The 22,652-nt window shown below is 37.8% G+C and overlaps 2 protein-coding genes across 2 annotated transcripts in view; one reads left to right on the forward strand and one right to left on the reverse strand.

The window, feature by feature from the left end:
- LOC119411943 (serine/threonine-protein phosphatase 6 regulatory ankyrin repeat subunit C-like) overlaps positions 1-22,652 on the reverse strand; it is a 1,101,338-nt gene that overhangs the window by 33,042 nt on the left and 1,045,644 nt on the right. The gene's annotated exons all lie outside the window — the stretch shown is intronic.
- Positions 1,305-22,482, forward strand: slc11a2 (solute carrier family 11 member 2). Its single transcript, XM_037678950.1, has 17 exons — positions 1,305-1,462; positions 6,067-6,147; positions 7,600-7,736; positions 7,861-7,980; positions 9,447-9,566; positions 9,714-9,820; positions 9,911-9,981; positions 10,072-10,139; positions 10,215-10,370; positions 10,541-10,699; positions 10,823-10,909; positions 11,938-12,057; positions 12,156-12,305; positions 12,418-12,491; positions 14,308-14,461; positions 14,962-15,015; positions 22,286-22,482. Exons 2-17 carry the CDS (start codon positions 6,111-6,113, stop codon positions 22,361-22,363), a joined length of 1,692 nt encoding a protein of 563 aa, XP_037534878.1. The 5' UTR covers positions 1,305-1,462; positions 6,067-6,110; the 3' UTR covers positions 22,364-22,482.

Consider the following 22,652-nt stretch of genomic DNA (forward strand, 5'->3'; position numbering starts at 1 on the left):
CAGATAAAAATCTGTAAATATCCGACAGACATCTGTCACGTATATGCGTGAATCTGAAACCAACCATACGTCAAAGATGCGGCAAGAATGCAAAGAGATCTAAAGCTGGAATCCCGAGGGATAACAGAGTCACATATTTTCGGGATCTGCCGCAGATAAGTATCCGGATTTTGGGATTTTTTTAGGATCCATTTGTGTCCGTATACGGGGATATCCGAAAACCGAATCTGCCGGGGATGCGATACGGAATTTCCCGGAAATTGTACGTATATGTGAAGAATACGGAGATATCACCACATCGGATCGCTCCGTATATCCATGGTTTTAGTGCAGTGTATTTATACAGGTTAGTCTCATTGAGTCAGGATGACTAATTTTCAAGAGACTGTTTTAAACAAACAAACAAAAAGTGCACACAACAATAAATAAAAAGCATATAAAATGAAAAGTAAATAAAAGTAGTGACATAAAACAAGTTACATTATGAAATGGGGTAAAATACTAGATACAGGAACATGTCTACATTGATTTTTGAACTGAACTTAATAGTTGTTTAAAATTCAATTAAAACAATTAAAAGCTTGAAAGTTCTTCAAGCTCTCTGGAGGTTTTTTTAAATGCTTTTCACCCACGTTTTGTCTTATTTTTTTTAAAAACACAATCCTTTATCATTTTAAAATGGGAAAAATAGACAAGTTGAGGACAAAAGACGTGTAATTAATAAACAAAGTACAGCAAGTAAACAAAATCTGAAAGTTGTGTCTTTAAAAATCAAACAAACAATAACAAAATCAGGCACAGGCCACGAAAAGACCTAATTCAGTCAATCATCCACTATATTTTCTGCTGATAGTTTTGTGACTCACCTTGTTTGTACTGAAACATTCTTTGTGTCAAACTGTATCATACTTTTCATTTTCATTTTTTAGTACCATTTTCTTTCACTTGTTCTTCTCTGTTTGTATGCTTCCTTTTATGATTGCATATTGTTGTCTTTGTTGTCCACAGTTGTCATCGCTCATTGTTAAAATCAAGTCTCTCTTGTAAATGAATCTCTGAGGCTCATTGGGATTAAACCTGTATAAATAAAGGTTGAATGAATGAAAAATCTATGAAAGAGGCCAGGTTAGATTTGAACCGCCTCATTTTCACTCCAGCTTACGCGAGCCGTACACCCCTGTAGGCGGATACGCATAGGTCTGGGTACAACCAACGATGCGGATATTCTCTTTACAATTCAACGAGCATACCCATTTTTTGCCGACGATAGAAGAGCGAATCAACCAATCAGAACAAGAGAGGAGTGATGCGCATGCGCAATGTACGTTTAGTCTACCGACTTTGAGACTAGCTGTAAAACACGTTTATTTAGCTTAATGTTTAAACAAATGGTGTCAATTTGTAATTGGCCTTAATATTTATCACACGAACTGTTATTTCGACTTCTGAGAAGTACACGCAGGTAAGAGCTTTTGTTTATTTAGGTCAGGGGTATGTTAGGGGTCGTGCTAACCAGACACCATGGTGTGTTAGCTTGTCTTGATAGTTTGTGGCTTCATGATGAACTTTACGCACGCGTATAGGGCTCTGGTAAAATGTACAGTGACTATAGCTGTTTAATTACCCCGTAGTAACTTGTTTTATAGAGTTTACTGACAGACTTTATAATGGTGAGAGCCGCATTGTTATATGAAAGCCGTCTGATTTGTCATCTGACATCTTCAGTGAATCAATCAGTGACATCCTTTGGGACATTAAACAATACTTGTAATTTATAGATTTTCTCAACTTATTACAAAATAGTTTAATTTTCTCAAACTGTGCATGATCATATACATTTGTTTTTATAATATCCCAGAAGTCTGAAACCTGAGAAGTTATTTTTATCTGCGAGAGAATAGTCATTGTTACATTGTTTCAATATGAAACACTTTTATGTAAAGGTTCGGATTCTCAGAATAATGTTACTTACTTGCAAGTACTTGAAAAGGATCATAACAACAACAACACTTGGTACAAATAGTCTCTGTGTGTGTGTTTAAAGACCTGGGGAAATTAACAGTAAAGTTGCTTTGATCAACAATCTTATACACCTTTGAGTTACACAATACTCAGCTAGAAGCTTCCCACAAATTGGATTTTTTTTTTAACTCAACACAAAAAAACTTAATAAGAAGTTTGTCTATTTTTCATTCAGTTTCACAATTAGTTGATGAAATTGATTCACCTCTCTTAAGGGACTCATGAACTGTAATGCTAGGGGAATATAAATAGTTGTTTCTTTTTAATGCTGATAAAAAGTGTTTGCTGCTATATTCTTGTTTTTAACATTTTTCGTCTGTATTTTACTGCAAGCAGTTCACAGACACTAGACGACTAATGGTTTATTTACCTATGTTCCTGAGGCTTTGATAAAGTATCGGCTCACTTTGTAACTGTGGATATACATTTGATACCAATCGCAAAATTCTAAATAAAATTGTGCATACTGAAGTTGGGAATTTTATTTATTTTTCTTTCTTTAAAATTATAATTTTTTTTTAAATAAATGCTGTTAGTAATGGATATTATGTTCACTTACAGATCCTTTAGTGATTTTTTTCACATCGATGTTCCGGGCTGGATTGAGTAATAGATTTGATCAGAACGTTGTTAGTTTGTTGTTTCAGCAGAGTTTTCACTTGATTTGAAAATATTCAAATAGGATTTATTTGGATTATGTTGAAAGTTCTCTGCCATGTGTCCCTCTAATCTAATGTGTTGTTACCTCTGAAGCAAATACTATTGTCTTTGATATTTACTTTGTCTTTTCTTAGTTAGCTTCACATTTGTGAACGTCCCGTTTTGATGGGTGGGACATCACATGCAATTTGTCAGTTTGGGAGTTGGCATAGATGTAAGTGATAGTGAAAGCTGTTGTGTGCAGATTAGGTCTAATTAATGTTCACTGGAGCTTTTGGGGAAGTTGGATGAATGAGTGACTAGTATGTTATGTCCTAATAAGCCAATCACATACTATGAGCTTAGTAAATCCAAGTTTACAACATTTAGTAAAGTCAAAATGAATCATTTTTATTGACGCAAGCTGTTTTTTTCCTGGCACAACAGTACTACTTTACTACCATTAAACTAGAAGGTCACTTGAGAGTGTGTCCTCTGCTAAGGATATCCTGTTTCACAACTTGAACAAAAGTGGATTCATACCAGCATTTAGAGTTTGCTATAGCAGTTTCCCCATAAAATGTCATACATCTAAATAAACAAGAAAACTAAAACCACAATCAGTCTTGACTGGAAGGTACTGTGTGTATATATATATATATATATATATATATATATATATATATATATATATATATTCGAGGCCTGTTACAGTCAGTCTGAAAGGATTTTGACAAGTTTGTTGCTAAAGTTCCACAATCCATGACCGTATTCGAGGTCACACTTGGACAGGAACAATACATGCCAGCTGTCAGACATGAAAAGAGAACAAAATATAGTAGACTAAATAAAGCTTTTTTTTAACTAGGTGACTTCTAGTCAGATGACTAAGATTGTTTTAAAGTGCAGTAAGCAGATGTTACTCATGATTTATGCACTGAAAGAATTCCTACATGGGAATGCAAAATGGTATAAGACAAACTGACTAGTGTCCCTGTACCAAAGCTGTAACTATGAATCCTAAAGCTGAACACAAACAACTTGGGATGTTGCTCTGGATTTGTTTAAAAGACGAGGGATACAGAGGAAGTACAGTCTGCTGCACAGCTTCAGTCTGGTGTCAGGACGCAGACGGTCTCCTATCAGCAGCATTGATTTATTTGTCAAACAGATGCTCGTCATGCAAACGGACTCTTAAGTACTAGCAGGACCAGATTAAACACCTCTTCATGTTGAACTTTGTTCCAAGGCAGTAAGCTGAACAAAGTATTGGAAGGACGGCATTAAAGGCAACCTTTTACCTTCAGAGTGATGCATGAGAGCATGGAGGCTGTCTCTGAGTGGTAACGCAGGAGAGCTGTTACAACTTGACACTTTAGGAGACATTTTGTGCACAACCAGTCATCCTTAAACTGTTTCTCTGTGTTAAAATGTCAAAATACTCCACGATAAACGATAATTAGTACTAGTTTAGGATCACTATTATTAGCAGTGCTGCACAGGAATACCACACCGTGGCAGAAATATTTTGATACTTGGTTTTCTTTCTTTTCCTGCTGTGTTTAGTAAAAGTGTCTGGTGACTGTGGTCACATGGGAGCACGTGAGAATAGGTGAAAGTTTAAATAATTGAAGTGTCCTGTGGCCCATTTATTACTAAGAGTCATTCTAATGGCATTTTCACCCATAACTACACACTGTATTTTTTTCCTGTATATGATGGTTTTTCTTCTTTAAGCATGAGTAATAATGTATTTGAACAAAAATGCATAAAGGTGCAGCCATATTATAATGTAACATTTAGAATATATTTAAAGTAACCAAAAAAGTAGTCAGTAACAGCTTTTTGTTCCTCCGGAGAATAGTAATTGGGAAAATTTATCCACCTTAAAAGCATATTTCAGATCTTTTCAAGATATTGAAGTTCTTTGAAAAGCTTGCCTGTTGTAGATAGCTTTTTGAATGACCCCAGTTTGTTGAAATACAATTTAGATCTGACCAGACCGACAAGCTAATGGCTATCAAAGTTCATGATCAATAATCCAGATAAAATAATCCAACAAAGTTAAGTCAGGTCCTCTGGACTTTTTGTTGTTGTTGAAACATTTTGTCTTTCATCCAAAAGACTTGATCAGTCCGAGGAGCCACATCAAACTCAGTCCCATAAGTAGCAGACTCACATAGTGGGCCAACCACCTTGTCTGAGGCAGCCATGGCCAAAGCCACAGCTAATGGCTAGTCTGAGCAGGGGCCAAGACCACAATGGACTGATGCTGTCTGTATGCAAATAGTTTTTGTAGACATGTGTACACCTGTCACATTGTTGTTCCAGCAGAAATATTATGATATTCCTGCCGGAAGTGCAACAGCTAGCTGCTGCTGCAACAACAACTTGAACTTGTAAATAACTCGAGTTTGTTTAAAATAACCATGTAATGTGAAATAATGTAACAGATTTTTAAAAGTGCATTTGTAAAGTTTTGTCATAGTGGTTTTAAGATGGCAACATTCATGGCTCCACTCTGACGGGCTGTTAGCTCATCAGTCTGGCCAAAATAAAACTCTTTCTCGAAACTGAGGTCATGCAACAAACTATTTATAACAGGTAAAATATTAATAGTTCATAAGCTTTCCATAGAACCCTTTTCAAAAGATATGAACGGTCACTTTAACGCAGCATGCTGAAAAGTGTAGCGAGGAAATCTCGGAGGACCCAGAATTTAAAAGTAGAATCCTCATTTTACTGCAAAGTCCAACATTTCATCATTGCCCCAACTTTATAGCAGTGTTACTAGAAAATAGGAGTTATTTTCCAAAGAAGTCCTATCTGTCTGCACGAGTTATTTATTTTTGCCTCATGTCCCTGTAATTAAACTACAATTACAGCTGTTTTAATGCTGTTTATTAATTATTGCAAACTTGCTTGTTCAGCTTGAGGAAGTGCAGTTCTGTTGGAAAAGCTGCCTCAGCTCGTCTTTATCCTCACAACGCCACAGTCATGTGCTGCGGTTTCTGTCAGACCACTCACTGTTATAAAAATGGAGCTGTTCTGCTTGGCTAAGTTTTTACTGTGAGCTTCGTGTTATCAGTGATGAGTTAGGAAGTAGCCGATTTAAAGAGTGTTCCTTTCGATCAGGGGGACTCTAGACTTCTTGTGAAAGTTTGTTTATTTGCTGATGTTTGGCTTGCTTCTAATGTTGCTTAGTCATTATTATTATTACTTGTAGAAACACTTTTAAGGGGAAAACAATGAAGAAGCACGTGCATGGTCATGTCTTCAAAATGCACGAGTGTTTTTTGTACAAAACAGGATTTGATTCGAGATCTGTTTGAAATGTCAACTTAATAGATGTGCTTTCACGTGCAAATAAAATAAAACGATTTTATAATAGCTGTCTTCTTGCAGGGGAGGCTGATATTCATCCCTCAGTTTCCCGGGAGTCGTGCAGCATGACGACGAACAAACAAGATGGAGACCTCCTGGAAGGTAGCCCCTTCCAATAACTGAAACATCATATTATAATCATCACTTTTCCTTTAATTCAACACACTGAATGCATGTCTGCTGCAAATCTTTTTGTGTGTGTGTGTGTGTGTGTGTGTGTGTGTGTGGAGTGCATTCTGTAACTTAAAACCATAAATGATTACATCACCAAGGTTTAGAAAAGTCACATACATGTATTTATATGCTTCAACCTGGAGTATGTTTAACAACTACATCGCCTCAGATAACTTTAAAAAGTTAGTGCCATGCCGTGTCGTTTTATCCTGAAAGACACAGTTTAGCTTGTGAACTTGTGTGAGAGAACGGGGGGCTTTTGTTGATGTTCTCCAGCAGATATTTGCTGTGTGGATTGGCTCGACTTCTGTTTATTTGCGGGTCAGTTTTTTCCAACACAATGTCAAAATGTCTTTGTGACCTTTACCTCCCCCCCCCCACACACACACACACACTCACCTACTAAAAAAAAAATCAGAGGCAGAGTCATATAAAAGCAGAGTCCTTCTTAGGCAAGAGTGGACTTTAAGATGAACAGTGAGTTGGAGATGGAGGGAGAAAAGACGGAAAAGTTCAGACTTAGTGAGTAGTGTTTGTTCTCATACGTTTGTCACGTTAAACAATAATTATAAGGCAACGGAAAGCTCATCGGTGCTTTTTAGTGTAATCCTCGTCATTTATTGAGCTCCCATAACATATTTTACTGGAGTCAATGGGTTTAGGATGTGGCTAATTAGAGGTTTCTGCTGACTGAGGTGAAACCTGTCATTTTAGGTTTAAACTAAATTACTTGTGTTGCATTTTGAAAACTTGGTAAATTAGTTATTAGCTTTGTTTGTGATTCAAATTTGACATTGTTGCTGTAAAAAAAGATTTTAGTCTAGACTGAACTTGTAACACAATGGAAATAGCTTCAGTCTCAGCTTTTATGGGTTTGTTATTAAACTTGTTGAATCTTTTATGCATGCAGCAAATGTTAAAACATCTTTAGCCAAACTTTTGTTGGTTAAAGATTGATTTTTTTTAAAAAAAATTTTTGCATTCAGTCTCTACATAATTTATCAAAATGCCAGTTTAGTGAAAGTCTCTTAATTAAAAATATATTTCAAGATAAGTCATTCAGTAATTCTTGCATGTTGATTCAAAGACAATTTGAATTTGTTCAAACATTTTGTGGCTTAAAAAAGACAGTTTACATATATTTGAGAAGTGAGACGTGAAATGTCTTCAAGGATCAGAGAAGAAGTCAAACTGCCTTCATCTTGCCAGACTTACCATGACCTGACTAACAACCTGCACCAGTCTGGGTTAATACTCTTTGAGAAAAAAAATCCACTTCCCTAATTTTCTGGAATAAGATAGATTTTGCTCTTGAGTTCTTTATTACCAGCCTTCTCTCATTATCAACTAAAGTGTTGCCGTTTGCTGTTTTCTCCTCAGAGGATTCCTGGCAGGAGAATGGAGTCCACACAAACCATTACAGCTCCATCTCTCCTCCTGCCTCACCTGTGGCTCAAGAAGAACCCTTCTCTACATATTTTGAGGAGAAGGTGCACATTCCAGAGGCTCCCAACACGGTACCACCATATATTTGATGCCTCTATTAAGACAAGGAGAAAACTTTAAATCAACGTTGGCACAGAACTGAATAGTTTTTGTAATCATTATTAGAAATAAAACTGTGCTGTCTTCTTCTTTCAGATATTCAGCTTCCGTAAACTCTGGGCCTTCACTGGACCAGGGTTTTTGATGAGTATTGCTTACTTGGATCCAGGGAACATCGAGTCAGACCTGCAATCTGGAGCTAAAGCTGGTTTTAAGGTGAACAATAAAAACATGTTTATTCACACGGTTAAGCCAACTTGAAATCACTTTAATCCACTTTAATTGGACATTTGACACGTTAACTGTGCTGCTGATTATCCATGCTGATTTCTTACCCATAAGCTGTTATATTCATACCCATCTGCTCACAACAGACTCATGTTCAGGCTGCTGTTTAATACACCATATTATATTATATTATTATTGTTTAGCGTATATCTTAGTTCCTTGTATACTGTTTCTTTTTTATAGTTTATATTACTGCTATTTTTTTGGTGTAACTGGGACCTTGACTACATAATTTCGTTCCACCTCATGTACTACATGAGATGTGAATGACAGTAAAGAACCTTGATAATAAAAATAAACTCTTTTCCTGAGATGGAGTGCTTACTCTTTTATTTATTTATTTATTTTGATGCCCTTTTGTTTTATTTTGAAGGCAGATCATCTTTGCTTAACGTCACATTTTGTCTCTCACTTATTGCATGTGATGCACGATATTATCGGCATGGTATCAGTATCGGCTCATGTTGGCTATAAAGTTAAATATCGGACATCGGCCATTCCATCAAAATAATTCACCGATATAAAAGGCGCTGTTTATATAAAAGGCTCTGTTTTTGTATGACAGCCCAGTGACAAGTATGCCTGCAGTGCCAGCACAACGTTATGACATCACACGTACCGTTGAGTTTAGATTTGTGAAAATTTACAAATTTGCACTGTTCAAGTGTTGTCATTGTGTTAGAGAGAGTAAATGTCATGAAAAAATTTGAAATTAAACATAATCCAAGTTGGAGTGTTACATCATTTTCAGCCCCCTTTTTGACATCTGTATTAGGTAGCAGGCCAAATTGACCAAGACCGTGCAGAATAATGTGATATTTTAAATTCACAGCAGAGAAAGCTATGTAGTTTCTGTAAGTAAGTCTAGAAAAAATATATATCATTACTGGTATCGGTTATCAGCCAAATAAGTTATAGGATATCGGCCAAAAATCCAATATCGTGCATCCCTATATTGCATCTTTTCTTACTATAATCGCTATTTTTGAATGTTAGTTTTGTATTTTTATTGTATCTAGATTTCTAAATTCTTTGTATTTTAGTGTACAGTTTTTTTTTATTATATGAATTTGGAGGTTGTATGTTCGATTACATGTATATGTAGGCAGGAATACGTATGTATTTTGATTGATAAATTGTATGTATTTTAATGTGTAGAAATGCCCAACCAGGGACTGGAATTGTAAATTAGCTGTAGCTATAAACTCTTTGTGCAACACATCAGTCACAGACTTGTCCTGTTCTATGTTTGTTTGCATTGTCCTTGTCAAGTAAACTACCGTAGTAATAATAATAATAGTGCATTTCAAAGTGTAAATAATTTGAAAAAGTCTGAAAATGCAGTGATTCTTCTCATATGTTGTAGTCACTTGAATGCGTCCCCTCTTTTGCAGCTCCTATGGGTGCTCCTCGGAGCCACCATCATCGGGCTGCTGTTACAGAGGTTAGCTGCACGTCTCGGAGTCGTCACGGGGATGCATTTAGCTGAAGTCTGCAACCGCCAGTATCCCACCGTGAGCATCCCCCCACTATCACCACACACCTGAATTTCCTCCTACTTGCCACTCATCAAGTTTTTTCTTCTGAAGTGGTAATCTGTCTCCTACTCATCCCATAACGTTTTCTTTTAACTCTGTTATTGTAAATGTCTTCTCTTTTAGGTTCCTCGGATCATCTTGTGGTTGATGGTCGAGCTGGCAATTATCGGTTCAGACATGCAGGAAGTCATCGGCTGTGCCATAGCTTTTAATCTTCTCTCTGTGGGCAGGTAACGAGTTTTATCCATGCCTGTGAATCCTGCAAACACGACTGATGTAAATAAAATTATTCAATCTGTATTTATCTCTCTCTCATCCAGGATCCCGCTGTGGGCAGGAGTTCTTATCACTATCACAGACACTTTTGTGTTTCTCTTTTTAGACAAATATGGTTTGTAATGATTGTTAAAAAATATATACAGCTTCTTTGACTTACATTTCTGACTCGCGGTATTTATGCACATCTTTAAAATCTCTTTAGGTCTGAGGAAACTTGAAGCTTTCTTTGGCTTTCTGATTACTGTAATGGCTATTAGTTTTGGCTATGAGGTACGCTTCCTTCACATTTAAAATCTACTTGAAGTATTTGAATTTCTAGTTCCTAACATCGTTCCTTCACTTCAGTATGTGTTAGTGAAGCCGGATCAGGGAGAGGTTCTGAAGGGGATGTTCATGCCGTACTGTGCTGACTGCGGACCCGTGCAGCTGGAGCAGGCTGTGGGAATTGTAGGTGCTGTCATCATGCCCCACAACATCTATCTGCACTCAGCGCTGGTCAAGGTTAGAAACATTTATGTAACAATATTTACTAATGTGTTAATTTGAAGCTTTGACAACTTGACCTGCACAAATGTTGGTTCCAAAATGTCCCGAGAGCACCCAGAGTCCTGCGCTTCTAAATAAGGAATCCAGGGATATAATTTGAATGTTTGTCCGTACATTTTCTTTAGTCTCGGGAAGTGGACCGCAATAAAAAGGAGGACGTAAAAGAAGCCAATAAATACTTCTTCATCGAGTCAGCCATCGCTCTCTTCATCTCCTTCCTCATCAACGTGTTTGTTGTTGCCGTCTTTGCTGAGGCCTTTTACAATAAAACCAACATCCAGGTGGTGAGTTGGCAGTTTGAAGAGTTTGCTGAAAATCACTGCAGCTCCATTTGTCATTTAGTAAAAATATTTTTTATGAGAAATTTTACCAGACAATGGAAATAAAATGTATGCTCATTGTTGTAGAACGAAATGTGCAATGCGACCGGCAGCACTCATGCAGACCTCTTTCCCCTCAACAACGGCACTCTGGAGGTGGACATCTACAAAGGGGTACGTCGGCAACAATAAACCCTGACTTTTTATTTTTGGGGACATTAAATACATTTTCAAATACAGCACATATTTCAGCCTGGGTGAGTAATATTTAATAGGGCTGATTCAAGAATTCAACTCTTAATATGACAGAAAATCAAAATTGTGTGAGTTGAATGTTGTGATGATTTTTGACATTGATCATCTCTGCTGTGGTCACCGCATTGTAGAAAAATATTCATCGATCAAATAACAGCAGTCTCTGCATGTGTTTATACTAGGCTATAACACCTACACACAGTGAAGTACAGTAGTCCCTCGTTTATCGTGGGGAATCCGTACCCTGAAGCCCCACAATGTTTCTAAACTCTAAATGCTCTAAAAGAGCACAGAATGTCATGTGTGTAGCTCTCTCCCTCCTGTCAATCATGGCTGCACTCAGCCACCTGCACGCGGTCTTGGCCACGCCCACTTCCCTGCTCTGCATGGAGAAACAGCTGATCAGCTGCAGCAGGAAGTTTCTCCTGCAGCATGGGTTGCACAAAGGCAGGAGGAAGCTTTTTCTGCAGCTGTGGGCTGCACAAAGGTGCAGCAGGTGCTACATAATTTAAAATAATTCATTTTAAATAAAAATCCCATGCCGATCGTGCGGCTCATCCATCAATCAGCCAATTGTGTCATGTCCACTCTTATTTGGCAAAACCGCGATAGAACGAGTCTGTGATAAATGAACCGCAAAGTAGTGAGGAACTACTGTAGTAAAAAACGTTAGCTTATTGGGTGAGGGTTAAATATTTTTGAAGTTTCCATAAGCAGAATAACTAAAAGCACCATGAAGCAGACGTTAATCAAGCAGTTTTTGTTTTAATCACTCAGAAAAAGTGTCATCTGTAACATTTGAAGAGACTAAAATTAATTAAAGCGTACATTTAATTAAATCTGACCCAGAATAATCACTGATCAGTTCCAAGCTATTAAAGATGAGTATAGATACTTCATAGATCTAGATTAGATAAAGCTTAGATAGTTTGTCCTCTGTCTCTCAGGGAGTGGTGCTGGGCTGCTTCTTTGGTCCTGCAGCTCTCTACATCTGGGCCATCGGGATTCTGTCAGCTGGTCAGAGCTCCACCATGACAGGAACGTACTCTGGGCAGTTTGTGATGGAGGTGAGAATACCTGCGAGCCTCGTGGTGTTATGTTTGTGAGTCTTTTCTGTGGTTGTCTGTTAATTTGTGCTTTTATTATATTCGTTGTCTGTACTAAGGGTTTTCTGAACCTGAAGTGGTCTCGTTTTGCTCGGGTGCTGCTGACTCGTTCCATCGCCATCACTCCTACACTGCTGGTTGCCATTTTTCAGGACGTTCGGCATCTAACGGGGATGAACGACTTCCTCAATGTGCTTCAAAGCATGCAGGTCAGTACGAGCTGTCAAGAAAGCTCTCTCAGTGGTCCTTTACGCTCTGCTCCTTTTGGTTTGCAAATACCATCATAAAATGTTTACCGTTATTTCTCTTCTCACCCAACAGCTTCCATTTGCTTTGATCCCGATCCTAACCTTCACCAGTCTGACCTCCATAATGAACGACTTTGCGAACGGAATGTGAGTAAAATAAGTTTTTATTCTGACATCTCTCGAGAATTTCTAACCAAGTATTTAATTGCGCCTCTAGAATGTTCTTAAAAATATATTTTTCTAGTAGTGAGCTGTGAGCAGCTGCATATTTTTTGTCTGAAATGTAATTGATCAGATGTTTTCGGTTCCCTCTTTGTTAACTTGTTGACCTTTATCGGGTTTAAGTGAGCTAAAATGTGCAAACAAGCAAATGTACATTCCACAACAATCTTATAAATCTGTTCTCAGCCGAAGGGAAGGCTGAGAACAGATTAAAAAGAAAATAGCTGCTCAGTTCTTAAAGCTGCAGCTCCACTGCAGGAGATCTCAGTTTTAAGGAATAGATACAACTGTGGCCAACGAACAGACGGTTCACTTTGTGAAACCGAGCATTTTCTCACACGCTTTTGTTATTGTCTAAGTATGAAACCAAGTGAGACTAAACTCAGACTCTGAACTGTTTTGGCCATAATGTTTTGATAGATCAACGTTGTTAGAGAGGAAGTGAAAGGTGCAGCAGCCAGTGTAAAAGTTTGTTCCCACACTGTTCAGTTTATCTTTTAAGAGGCTAATATGTTGCCTTTTTTTACATTATTGGGGACTGCCTAGTATAAGGCAGACACCTGTTATTATTCACTTGGTTCAACTGGTTTCTTAACTTTATATCCTAACTCTTCCGTCATCTTTAATGCGGCCCGAACCGCAACGTGTACCCCCACAAATGTGATATCAAAATGACTGGCTCGGCACCGTGATGTGTGCTGTTACTTTAATTGGCGTTTCGAGTTACCATGGTGACGTAATTTGCTAACAAAGATGCCATCTTTCCCTATATAAAATGCCTGACACTCCTCACACTAACTGCTGCTGTCAAGTCACCTGACAAAAAGCGTAGAGGTCCCTGAAGAAAACAGAAAGTCACTGTTGGATATGTTTGAAACTCACAGAACGTAATCATCAGATGTACAACAGATTAATGTTTGGAAGCATTTTGATTCAAGATGGCTGCCACAGCAAACACAAAATTGACTATAACGCTGTCATTTTTTGAGATATTGAGCTGCAATTTAGTATGGTTGTAGCTGAGAGCATCTTGTTAAACATTCCTGATGTCAATCGAATATCCAAGATGGCCGCCTTACCTAAAAGAAAAAAATCCAATAACTCAGCCATTTTTAAATCTATTCAGCTTAAATTTGGCATATTGGTAGCTGAGAACGATCCCTACTAGACTCTGACTGAAAATCAAAAATCCAAGATGTCTGCCCGAGCAAAAAAGGAAAACTACTATAAATCAACCAATTTTAGCAATTGCGCTGAAATTTGGTGTGATGATAGCTGTGAACGTTCCCTATCACATACTGAATTCAAATCAAAAATTCAAGATGGTCGCCTTGGCTAAAATGGAAAAAATATGATAATAGCCATTTTTAGAGCTATTCAGCTGAAAATTGGTATAGTGGTAGCTGAGAGCAAACCTCAACACATAGTATTGTAAAATCAACTATTTAAATCCGCAGCAGCCTGGCAGTCCCCGTCAAAGTTTCTCCAGGAACTCTCTAGTTCGTTTTGCCATTGTGTATAGCAAAAACACAAAAAAGCATTTGTTTTAAAAGAAACCGACAGTGTGGAGTCAAAATTATTCCTCAGCTACGTGAACAGTGAAAAGAATACCCCACGATACCTACTTGTGTTTTTCTTGTTTTATACAAACCTGTGGGAACAGTTTATCTTCACATGATTAGGTTGAACTTTAAAGCAATAGTTCATATTGGTTTAATAAAATGTTGTTGTTTTTTTCAAGGGTATGGAAGATTTCCGGAGGCCTGGTCATCCTGGTGGTTTGTGCAATCAACATGTACTTTGTGATTGTTTATGTGACCGCGCTGAACAGCGTGCTGCTCTACGTTTTTGCTGCTCTCCTCTCCGTGGGATACCTGTGCTTTGTCAGCTACCTGGTGAGTTGCTTACGTGACGCTTTGGAAAAAAATTTAGGCGATCTGTGATTCTCATAAAAACATGTTTGAAGGCGTGTACATTTCTTTTGAAATCGGTTTAGATTTAAAAAGAGTTTTTAAATGAAGTGGCATTCCTGCTTTGCAATTACCTGGTTATTATTATAATCAGATTACCTGATCTTCAGCAGGTGTACTCTTGTATAAATGCAGAAACTTTGACAGTTTGCTGCTCTGGAGCATACAGGTGTGTGCGCGCCACTATCCTTTAAGAAAACTATGTTTTCCAGCTTTTATTTTGCTTAAAGTATACTAAAAAGTAAACTACAAACATTCACAATTGAAATCCCTCAGTGATGGAGGACGTTGGTGTACTGCTTGTTTAATTTAAAACATCAAACTGTGTCATCACAGAATATGGTAATGCATTATTGTATTTTTCTGTTAAAAAACAAGTGCCTGCAAAGTATTTTAATGTCTTGTTCATTTTTTTTTTTCTGCAGTCGTGGCACTGTCTGGTTGCCTTGGGGGTTTCCTGCCTGGACTGTGGCAGCAGGGTAAGCAATCGACCTGCTGTGTTCATAGAGGAGCAGTCTGAGTACGACTCCTAGAGCTGAACACCACTCTAACCACCAGCATATCTCCTTTATTCCTCTGGGAGGGACTTGTGCACAGCCAGGACTGTTCAGGATCATTTAGGATCTTGAACGCATGTCCCCTGCTTATGCCTTGTTTTATTTCTGTAGGGCTGGATATCAAAATTTGCTGCTTTTTAGGCTCTCGAACGCATCAAAGTTTTCCCAGCATACTGTGTACAAACCTGCATTTGACACTTGAGAACATTTGGGAGAAATAAGCTTAGATAATTACGTTAAAAACAATCATTAAGTGTAATTAAAGTTTTGAATTCAGCAGCAGTGTGTAGTCATGTGTTATAACTAGAGTTTTTGCTGCTAGACTTGTGCTGACATCTGCATAATCAAAGTCTGCGACCTTTGCCTGAAGGTCTGACCCTGAAATTGGGATCATTTCACTTTTGATCGACTTCACTCTCCTCCTGGAGTTCAGTGCAGCCGCTGTGTTTTGAGGAGACTGGATAGACGGCTCAGTGATAAGGAATCGACAGACAGAAACAGAGAATTTAATAAAACTTCTCAGTTCTCCACAAGATGCCATCTGGAAGCAGCTTGTGTTGTATGTGTGAACAGTTTTCAGGTGCTTTGGTTCCCCAAAAATGAACATCAGCAGTGATCCCATTTTTCAACTGTCCAGCCATCCATTATCTTCCGCTTGTTCCGAAGTCGGGTCGTGGGGGCTGCAGCTTGAGCAGAGAGTCCCAGACATCTTGTTCCACAACCACCTCTTCCAGCTCTTCTGGGAGGACCCCAAGGCGTTCCCAGGCCAACCGAGAGACATAGTCTCTTCAGCGTGTCCCGGGGTCTCCTCCCAGTCGGACATGCCTGAAGCACCTCTAGGGAGGCGCCCTGGGAGCATCCTTACCAGAGCTCATGACTGTAGGTGAGGGTAGGAACATAGAGAGCTTTGCCTTACAGCTCAGCTCCCTCTTCACCACAACGGACCGGTACAGAGTCTGCAATACTGCAGACACTGCACCAATCTGTCTGCCAATCTCACGCTCCATTCTTCCTTCACTTGTAAACAAAACCCCAAGATACTAGAACTCCCCCACTTGAGGCAGAACCTCGACCTCAAGAGAGCAATCCACCCTTTTCCTGTTGAGGACCATGGCCTCAGGAGGTGCTGATTCTCATCCCAGCTGCTTCACACTCGGCTGCGAACCGCTCCAGTGAGAGCTGAAGATCACGGCATGATGACACCAACAGGACAACATCATCTGCAAAGAGCAGAGATGGAATCCTGAGGCCACTGAACCGGAAACCCTCCGCCAGCTGGCTGCACCGAGAAATTCTGTCCATAAAAGTTATGAACAGAATCGGTGACAATGGGCAGCCCTGGCGGAGTCCAACTCCCACCCTGAAGGGGTCCAACTTACGACCGGCAATGCGAACAAAACTCTCGCATCGCTTGTATAGGGACTAAACAGCCCATAACAACTGTACTATAAACAACAACTATAAATAATTTTCAAAAACAGACAGCTTATTAATTGTAGAAAACATAGCTTAGGTTCTGTTCGCCTACACACATCCCAACTTTTCATGGGTTTAATTAAACTTGATTTGATGATTCAGTCTGCTCTCCGTTCACGATCCTGTTGCCCTTAGGATGAATTCCACTTTGTCTACCTCAACATCCCTTACCGTTTTATCTCAGTGTAGCCTCACTGTGATTCTGAGAATGTATTATATACATTATTTATTTTAAACATTAAATACTTGCTGTTTAAAGATGTGTGCTAAAAAGCACCAAATGATATCCAGCCTCAGTTGTGTTGAAACATCTTGGTTAGTGGTTTATTTTTGTGTTGTCATAAGAGTATTCTTTTCCAACATGTCAGAAAAAGCTAAAGTCGCTATGTCAAGTATTTTGGTATACCTTTGCTTTCTTTGTCACTTCTTTCTTTGCTCAACTTAGACTGATAGATGAGGTTTACAGAGATACTTTTTGACTGCACTGTTTTCAAACGGGTCTCAGAAATTAAACGAGGGGCAGTTCAGAGGGTGAGACTCGAACTATCCATCCATTTTCTATACACGCTTCTCCCTTCCGGGTCGCGGGGAGCTTGTCCTGCACTCCATCAGACACTGTGCGAGAGGCGGGGAACACACAAGACAGCCGTTTACACTCTCACCCATAGGGATAATTTAGATTTACCATTCAGCCTAACATGTTTTTGATTTGTGGGAGGAAACCGGAGTACCCGGAGAAAACCCACGCATGCACAGAGAGAGCATGCACACTCCACCCAGAAAGGCCGGGAGACAAACTTGCATCTTTTTGTGTGGTGACAGCTCTTAACCACTGTTGCACCCTGCCGTCCGACTTGAAGCAAGTGGCTGTAAATATCTGCAGGTTGGTCCACAGAGCTTATTTTAGTGCCTCAGTAATCGTGATGTCAGATCTGCTTGGATTAGAAACATGATCGTGGCCTTTGTTGTAGTTCAACTTGATCTTATTTAAATTTGGGAACACCATTTCAAGGGGAGGATTAGTGTTTTCGATATGCGATTCAACTTTTTTACATTTCCTTGTTGTAGGAAAAAGCTCTGAATGTTTTCTGTCAATATACAACACTGTGCAAAAGTCTTGAGTCATTGTTCAGTGTTTATATTTTGTTTCCAAGCAGCCAGAATTTATTATAAACTTTTAGTGTCAATGAGCAATAATTATTCAGGCTTTCAGTTTATTATTATTATTATTTTAATTAAAAAAAAAAAAAAAAAAATTGGGGGGGCGGGGGGGGGGGTGGCATTAGCTGCTTATCTACTCATTGTTTGTCCAGTACCTGCCCAGTCCAGTTTAGAGGAGGAATTTTTTTTGTGGGTGGGGGACAGAAATAAAAGGCTTCCAAACTCTGTGTTGTGACAATACATAGGCAATCTTATTTATAATCCACTTTTAAATGGGATTTTTAGACTTTGTTAACAGAAGCCTGACACAAAGACAAAGTTTGTTTCTATTCTTTAGTTGAATCCACAAACAATAACAATGTTTGAGTGAAAAAAGGTTTTTTTTGTACAAACTGGACAGAACTGAAGGATGATGCATCTCTCAGGTCCTGTTTTATGTCTTTATTTTTATTTTTTCCCATTTCTTAAAGACACAACTTTCAAATAGTTTATTATCATGGAAGTTGAAAATTGGTGGAAAGAGTATTTAAAAAAAATCTGAAATCCCATAAACCCTGGATAACTACTGATTAACACTACTTTAAAAGATTATAAGATAATTTGGCTCATTGGAAACAAAACGTAGAGAAATTGGGGGAGTTTATAACTTTTGCACAGTATAAGCGTGTCTAAATTCAAATGATCAAGACTGCTATGCAAAATAGAATTAAAACAAAAGAACAATCAGGACATAGTTTTGTACGATTATTGCAAAAGTTACAAAAATCAAAATGCTTTTAAAGAAATTTTATTTTTTTATACATTCCAGAACAACAAGGGATCTTTTCGTTGATTAACACAAAATTATTTCACAGCCCTGAAATCATACCGCTGTTAGATTTATTAAACTCTTTTTGTTTTTGCAAATATATTGAAGTATTACGTTTTGAATTGTTTTGGACCTTTTACCATAAATAAGTAATTTGTCCATAACTTCTCTGAAGTAGTTTGACCAAAAGTTCATGATGACTTTAAATCAGATGTTTTTGTTCTGCTGTTTTCTATTTTAAATGTGTGTATAGTTTTCTCATGTCTGTTTTGAATATGAACCTGCTGTTAACTTTTACTGTAGATTTTTGACCAGTTTGCAGGGCAGAAAAAACATTACAACACGGTTATTGAAGCATTGAAACTCAGTAATTTAAGTATAAATTAATTTATTGTTAGCTGAGCGTAGCAATAATTGCTAGTTTTGTTGTTAAAACTTAAAACTGTGACTACGTATACAAAAATTCTTTGTTTGACATGTTTGTACCATGTCATGGAGGTGATTTATTAACCAAGCAATATGGCAGTGGACACGAAACTGCAAGTTTTAATGTATTATTCTAGATTAAAACAAGTAACTGAGCCGTATCCAAGTGATGTGTACGTTTTCAGAGACGAAAGTGCTGAAAAAGAAAAGTGGAGCACAGTTAGCGTCTTTGTCTTCTCAGAAATTATTGTCATATTGAGCACTCTGGCAGGTCTCAGATTGAGTTTTCCTTCTGGTCTGGTTTGGAAAATTAGCTCTATTTTTGAGCTCATAGACAAACCTCACAGATAGAAACAGAAAAGATGGTGAACGCACAAGTGTTAAAAAAAAAACTAAAGATATGTCTATTCATGATGTTTTTATGTGTTGTTTTTTTATTTCCTGCTTTTTGAAATTGAATAAAAGAAGCTGTTTGTTGTTCTTGGATGGAGCACACGATGTGTCCAAAAATAAAAGTTAATTGTAAATTTCTGGACATTTGTTGGAGTCTTCTGTCTGAATGTGTAAAGACTTGTGGTCTATATGTGACTGGCTTTAAGAAAGCCCAAACATTAAGAAGTATATTACTATAAACTGTTGATAAATTAATTCAACCATTATTTATACAGGTTAGTCTCATTGAATCACGAGGACTCATTTACAAGAGAGATCTGTTTGACAGACAACATATAAAGTACAGACAACAATAAAATATAAGTAGTGCTATAAAAACAGTCAAATCAAGGTGCCATTAAAAGCAAGGTAAAATGCTAAAAACAAGAACATATTTGCTTAGATTTTTCTATTGACCTTATCAAAGGTTTAAAATCTCTTAAAGAAATCAAAGTGGACAGCTTCAGATCTTGTTACAAGGTGCTCTAGGTTACAGGAGCAGAATAAGAAAAGGCCTTTTTGCCAAGTTCAGTCCGCACTGAGGGAACGCTGCAGGTAATGATGGCCTGAGAGCGCACGCTGTAACTGCACTGATGACGTGAAAGTGGGAGGCAATAAGAAAGCAGCAGACCAAGGAGTGATTTATAGATGAAGATGAACCAGTGTGAGAGCCTATGTGAAGTTAATGATGACCAACTGACCATTGATTAGAGTGCAGTGATTTGTACGGTAGTTACACCCAGTTATGAATCTTAACGTGTCATGGTAGACAGCATCCAACATCTGCAAGACACTGGCAGGAGCATTCATGTAAATAATAACACCATAATCAATGGCTGGTAGGAAAGTTGCAGCTACAAGGTGTTTTCTGGCATTTTGAGTTAAACAAGATCTATTTCTGGAAAAAAAAAAAAAAGTTTCAATTTCACTTTCTTTATAAAGCTTTCAACATGTGTCTTAAAAGAGAGGTGTGCTTCAATTTAAATTATTTGTAAGAATCTACAAACTCAATAGGAACACCATGTTTGGATGAGATAGAAGGAATAACTGCTGGCACCAACTTTCTGTTTGAAAACAACATCCCTTTGGTTTAATTAGCATTTAGCACCAGTTTGAAATGGAATAAGTCCGAATGAATGACGTCAAATGAAGACTAGAAGTTGGAAAGCCTTTGCAACTGTGTTAGCTCGACAATAAACAATTGTATCGTCAGCATAGAGATGCAAGGAAGCGTCAGGAATGTTTTAACCTACATTACTTATATAAATTGTAAAATGAGTGGTCCCTAAAACTGAGCCTTGTCGCACACCATTAATGTTTGTGAAATAGCTAAAGTACCATTGTGTTGAACACGTTGCCTCCGAACTGAGAGTTAGTTCTGAGAGGTTGTCTCAGTAAAGTTTTTTCTCCTTCAGATCAATGAAGGAGAAAGGACTGCAGATTTTTGCTTTCTGAAGGCTGAAATTAGAGCACACTAATAATTAATTAACAGATAATTTTGAGTCAGTTATCAATAGATTTTGTGTAAATTTGATTAGCCAAAGTGCAAAAGTTATCCAAAAGGGAAGCATTTTAAACAGTGACAGTAAAGTCTCTTAAACACTGAAACAAAGTTATTGTAATTCTTATAAGGAAGCACAACAATGTTAATACCAACAGACTGAAAAGTCTAGAAATAAAAAGCAAACACGGACATAACAGATTATATTTTTCCATGACGTGTCTTCACATGTGAGAGCGAGCAGACCTGTAAAAGTAAAACACTTTATAGATGATGGCAGATTTATTCTTTATTCTGACAATACGTGACATTATTTTCATCATTTCATTAGGTTCATTTAACATTTTAGTACTCTCTCAACAGCAATATATTACTAGCGACTAATATTGTTTGTTTTGTTGGACTTTAAAACAGTTTTTATAAGATTAATTAATTTGTTCATCCTTTACAGAATAAGCTATGATGAAACTTTAAAATTGCCTCATGGTTTGTGGTGAAATGACTCTTTCAGCACCTTCCATGTATAAATGAGGTGAGCACCTTTAATTAATCTGTAATGTGGGGGAAATAAATCCATAAATAAAAAAGGCCAAATGAGCTCAAATTCTGTTCAATAATTTTGATCATTTGTGACATTTTTCTTTCATCTATGCTGCATATTAGTGAACCATCGCTACAGTGAACAACTTGAAGAAACATGCATGTTAGGCTGCCCTCGGGCACCGGCCTCCCTTGTAAGAGAGATCTGTGATCTCAATGGGATTTGTCTGGTTAAATAAAGGTTGATAAAATAAATTATGTGAGCATTATCAATATCACAAAGGACTGCAATAAACTGTAAACGCTGCATGATGATGATTTAATCGACAATCAGATTAACTTTTGTCCAAAATACACTCTGTTGATTTAGACGGTGGTGGCTGAAATGCTAAAGCTTATTGGGAGTGTTGTGATGACAGAAGAGAAATACAAGAGAGATGAAAACCTGGCAAATGATACTGTGATTTCAACATATCTGTATTTTGAAATGATGTGCAGCTCTTAGTTTGGACATCTTGTGGGATCCTCTGGTGTATTTTCAGAGCATTTTATTGATGTTTTCTCATGATCTGAACTAACCTTAAACCTGATTATAAAACACTTTGTAACATTTCTATAAAGTGCTTTAGTTCATTCTTGTATTTTCTTCGATGCAAAGGTGAGACAAAGCAATTGTTAAGACGTAAACTGTTAAAAGCTCGGAAATGAGCACAAAACTGAGTAGAATCGTTGGAAAAATCTGTTTTTTTCTTTAGTTTAATGCGTGTTTATGAATGATATAGATAATAAAAATCCTCAGCTGTTAAACCTATTTCTCTAAAATCAAACCTCTGCATCGTCTCTTTCAGATACCAGCGAGTCTGTCCCGCCACACGGACATTTTCTTACTGAACGATGTGGATTTTGATACAGATGTCAACAGATAAAAGGACCTGGAGTGGGAACTACACACAACCTGCGTGAAACAAGAGACCACTGAACTTTGGCCAGTATGTTTTTGCCTTCACTTCACAGCGTTTCCTTAAAGTTCAACCACAGACTGCGCTGTTTGGGATTTTAAATACTTGAGCAGCATTCACTGTCAACATCTGGGCTGTTATAGTGAGACACAAACAAACAAAAAAATCCTCTTGTCAATAAATAATTAAGACAGAGGTAGATGCCAGACATACACTACAGCAATAATCCATGAGAATACAGAACAAAGTTGTAAAT

This window comes from Nematolebias whitei, chromosome 7, assembly GCF_014905685.2.
Source record: "Nematolebias whitei isolate Nwh7 chromosome 7, NemWhi1, whole genome shotgun sequence".
Lineage (NCBI taxonomy): Eukaryota > Metazoa > Chordata > Actinopteri > Cyprinodontiformes > Rivulidae > Nematolebias > Nematolebias whitei.

Bases quoted from the DNA above. Each gene is read 5' to 3' on its own strand.
- slc11a2 (XM_037678950.1), top strand. From the start codon at position 6,111: ATGACGACGAACAAACAAGATGGAGACCTCCTGGAAG. The intron at 6,148-7,599 runs GTAGCCCCTTCC...TTTTCTCCTCAG, and splicing joins AGATGGAGACCTCCTGGAAG to AGGATTCCTGGCAGGAGAAT. The intron at 14,462-14,961 runs GTGAGTTGCTTA...TTTTTTCTGCAG, and splicing joins TGTGCTTTGTCAGCTACCTG to TCGTGGCACTGTCTGGTTGC.